The sequence below is a fragment of the Chenopodium quinoa genome, unplaced genomic scaffold (genome assembly GCF_001683475.1).
Source record: "Chenopodium quinoa cultivar QQ74 unplaced genomic scaffold, ASM168347v1, whole genome shotgun sequence".
In the NCBI taxonomy this organism is placed as follows: Eukaryota; Viridiplantae; Streptophyta; class Magnoliopsida; order Caryophyllales; family Amaranthaceae; genus Chenopodium; species Chenopodium quinoa.
In genome coordinates this window covers 4469387-4473726 of record NW_018744693.1, presented here as the reverse complement: position 1 = coordinate 4473726, position 4340 = coordinate 4469387, and the positions used below count along the sequence as shown (strand labels likewise).

General features: G+C 38.6%; 1 protein-coding gene across 1 annotated transcript; it reads right to left on the bottom strand.

Moving 5' to 3' along the window:
• Nucleotides 1–1357: 1357 nt before the first annotated feature.
• LOC110702336 lies at nt 1358–1816 on the bottom strand. Its single transcript, XM_021880040.1, has one exon. The coding sequence runs from the start codon at nt 1814–1816 to the stop codon at nt 1358–1360; it is 459 nt and encodes a 152-aa protein (XP_021735732.1).
• Nucleotides 1817–4340: the final 2524 nt, after the last annotated feature.

Sequence of the window (4340 nt, the reverse complement as noted above, 5' to 3'; positions counted from 1 at the left end):
TTGCATCACACATCAACTCAAATGGCAAATCCCATCTTGGAGCTTGAACAATTAGAGTGGAGATCAGAGCTTTCTTCAACTTATTGAATGCCTCCAAACACTTGTCATCGAATACAAACTCGGCATCCTTTTGAAGAAGATCATTGAGGGGCTTTGCAATGAGTGAAAAATCTTTAATGAACCTTTTATAGAACCCGGCATAGCCCAAAAATGATCTCACACCTTTCACATTAACCGGAGGTGGAAACTTTTAGATAACCTCATTCTTTGCCTTGTCAACCTCTATGCCCTTGTGGTAAATTTTGTGCCCAAGGACTATTCCTTCTTCAACCATAAAATGACATTTTTCCCAATTTAACACCAAGTTCACTTTCTCACATCTTGCCAAATCATTTTCAAGATTTTCGAGGCATGCTTCAAAGTAAACTCCACCTACGGAAAAATCATCCATAAACACCTCTATCTCCTCCAACATATCTCCAAAGATACTCATCATACACCGTTGGAAAGTGGCGAGAGCATTACAAAGGCCGAATGGCATTCTTTTATAGGCAAAGTTACCATAGGTACAAGTAAAAGTAGTTTTCTCTTGGTCATCAGGATGAATAGAAATTTAGAAAAATCCCAAGTAACCATCAAGGAAACAATAGTACTTGTGCCTCGTTAGTCTTTCAAGCATTTGATCAATGAAAGGAAGGGGGAAGTGATCTTTCTTGGTGGATGTGTTTAGATGTCTATAGTCTATACACATCCGCCAACTGGTGGTCGTCCTTGTTGGAATAAGCTCACCTTTTTCATTCTTGACGACGGTCATGCCTCCCTTCTTTGGAGCGACATGAACGGGCGAGACCCATCTAGAGCTTGAGATGGGGAATATGATTCCCGCATCTAAAAGCTTAGTAATCTCTTTCTTCACTACCTCCCCCCTTTAGGGATGTAATTTCCGTTGTCGTTCAATAGAAGGAAGGGCACCCTCCTCAAGGGTTATGTGGTGCATACATAAAGCAGGGCTTATACCTTTGAGGTCATCAATGGTATAACCCAAAGCACCTTGGTGCTTTCTCAAAATACCGCATAACCCTTGAGCTTGGCTTTCACTCAAAGATGCGCTAACAATCACGGGGTAAGTAGAATTTGGGCCTAAGAATTCATACATAAGATGTGATGGTAAAGGTTTGAGCTCTACCATAGGAGCACCTTTACCTTCCTAGGTCAAAGACGCTTGCAAAGCCTCTTGGCTTGAGATTTTCATGCAAATTTGCTCATCACTTCCTTCAACACTCCCATATAACAAGTTCTCATACAAAGCCATGTCCTTTATAGGAGCACTTATCTTTTCCTTGTTCAACAAAACACACTAAAGAGGATCATTAGTTGTGAGCAAGTGCTCATGCATTGAATGTACAAGATTATCTAAAATTTCAACTCTCATGCAATTCTCAAGAGATGAAGAAGGATATTTTATACTTTCATTCAAATCAAATTCAACTCCCTCATCTCCAATTTTAAGTGAAATCTTAGCACTTTTGACATCAATCAAAGCACCCGAAGTAGCAAGAAATGGTCTAACAAGAATAATAGGAATTGTAGAATCCTCATCTATGTCAAGGACCACAAAATATACTGGAATAATGAACTTTCCTACCCTTAAGGGAACATCCTCTACCTTGCCCCTTGGGATCTTAATTGATCTATTGGCTAATTTCAAGGTAATGTTGGTAGGTAAAAGTTCTCCCTTCTCTAGTCTTTGATATACTGAGTATGGCAAAGTGCTCACACTAGCTCCTAAATCACACAAGGCATTATCAATTTGCATTTTATAAATAGTACAAGGGATAGAAAAGTTTCCGGGATCCTTCAACTTGGGTGGGATTTTGTTCATTATGATTGCACTACAATTCTTGGTCAAGTTAACTGTTTCAGCCACATCACATGTTCTTTTTTCACTCAAAATCTCCTTAAGGAACTTTGCATAATTTGGAATTTGTTCTATCACATTGGTAAAAGGAAGAGTAAGATGAAGTTGTCTAAGCATCTCTATAAATTTCCCAAATTGCTCGTCTAACTTGTGCCTATTAAACTTTTGGGGGTAAGGGAGCTTAGGCTTGTAAACTTATCTTTCTCTGTCTTTCACCTTCTCAACTTGTTCTTTATTAACTTCCTCAACTAGAGTATTCTCATCTCCCTCATTCTCAATTTGGCCATTGCTAGGACTATATTTAGCATCACTCTTCTTAGAGATTTCACTCTTAAGGACCCTACCACTTCTAGTCAAAATAGCATTCATAGGGCTCTTAGGATCTAAGCTTGGTGAAGTCAAAGAAGAAAGATTTGTAAATTCCTTAAACTCACTAGCCAATTGAGAAATTTAGGTCTCCAACCCCTTATGGTAAGTTAACATGTCATTGAATTTCTCATTGCTTAGGGTCATGTAGGTGTCTAAGAATTTGGCTTGCTTCTCTATGACACCTTCCAAGAAACTCCTAGAGGAAAATGATTGATCATACAAATTATTACTATGATCTTGGGTATTCGGAATAAATCCAAGTGGGGCAACTCTTTGAACATTCGATTGGAAATTTCCCCTACTTTGATTGTTCCAATTACCTCTACATTGATTTTGGCCACTATCGTGATTATGGTTACCATAACCTTGGTTATAGTCCCCATATCCTTGGCCATGACTTTGACCATTATAACTATGGTTGTTATAGCTACCACAATTCCCTTGGATTCCATGGTTTCTATAACCGCCATTTTGGTTATAATTATCATAGTTCATTTGGTTGTGATAATTCCTACTTCCAACATTCCTTTAAGCATCAAATCTAGGTCCAACATTGTTATTAGCAACTAAGTTCACATGTTCATTCTCACTCCTAAGATATTCATTACAAGGAACATTAGGGCAAATAGAAGCATCATGGTCATTCATTCCAGACAAATCACAAAACCAACATTCTCCAATCATGCAACAAGAAGAAGGAAGAGAGTTGAGAAAGAAGAAGTACCTCTCCTCTTAATTTGGGAGGGAAGAATTGGTGCTTGTGAGGTCGCACTCTCGAGCTTATACTTGATAGAAACTACCTCCTTTCCTAAATCCGAAATCTGAGTCGACAAATTGTTGATAGCATTGAGTTGTTCCATTGAGCATCCCATTGTATTACTCTTGTTTATCAACTCCTTCTCACCATCTTTCCATTCCATGTAGTTTCTAACTACATCCTCAATGGTACCTACAACCTCTTCCTCGGTCTTATTCATGATTGGGTGTCCGACTCCGGCATCAAGACTTGCCCTCCCTTGAGGACTCAAACCGCCATAAAAAATTTGAATGATTAGGTAAGTGGGGATCCCATGGTGAGGACACTCACGTTGATACTCTTTGTATCTCTCCCATGCTTCATAAAGGCTTTCACTAGATTTTTGCTTGAAACCTTGAATCAAAGCTCTTGCCTCCGCCATTTTCTTTTGAGGGAAGAAACGGGAAAGGAATTCCTTGGTGACTTCATCCCAAGTTCTCAAATAATTAGGCTTCACTTTTTTATCTAGCCACTCTTGAGCTCTTCTAATTAGAGAAAAAGGAAATAGCTTAAGCCTTATGAATTCTTGAGCAACCCCGTTTACCTTAATTGTGATGCAATATTTCTCGAATTCCTTAAGATGATTTAGGGGGCTCTCATTCACTCCTCCACTATATTGCCGCATTTCAATCAAAGTTATCATTGTCGGTTTGATTTCAAAGTCACTATTCGGGATCAATAATGGAGCAATCCCGCTCTCATACTTGTATACACCCGGAGTACCCAATTCCTTCAATGAACCCCTCTGGATATCTCCGATGTTAACTTGCACACACAAACTCAAAGAAAAATATTAGTAACGTAACACGGCTACAAATGTAGCCAAATGAGAAAAATATTTTTGTATTTTCGAATTTTAGTGAAAAATAGACTCAACAACAATAGCAAACAACTACGCCATTCTCCGGCAATGGCGACATTTTTGATCTAGGGAGGAGACTAGGTCGTTGAAAACTAATCTACCCTCGGTCAAAACAAAATTTGTAATCTCTCAACACACCCCTATACCAATCATAGAGTAAGTTGAGGGTCGAACCATTAAGAATGGGAGGTGAATGATAATGTCAAAGCTAAGCTATTTCGAAGAAATGAAGTGAGGTGTGTCTATTCTACCAATCAAACAATCGAAATGAAATCAAATTTATCAAGCACTAGGTTATGGTTCCACATAAACTCGTAATTAATTCAACTAATTGGGATTGGAGATGACTAAATCGAGTGTTGCGAGGGAAAAATAATTAAGCAATCAAGAGAGTA

What these genes read in the sequence shown, in the direction of transcription:
- LOC110702336 (XM_021880040.1), bottom strand. Translation starts at nt 1,816, where the DNA reads ATGCAAATTGATAATGCCTTGTGTGATTTAGGAGCTAGTGTGAGCACT.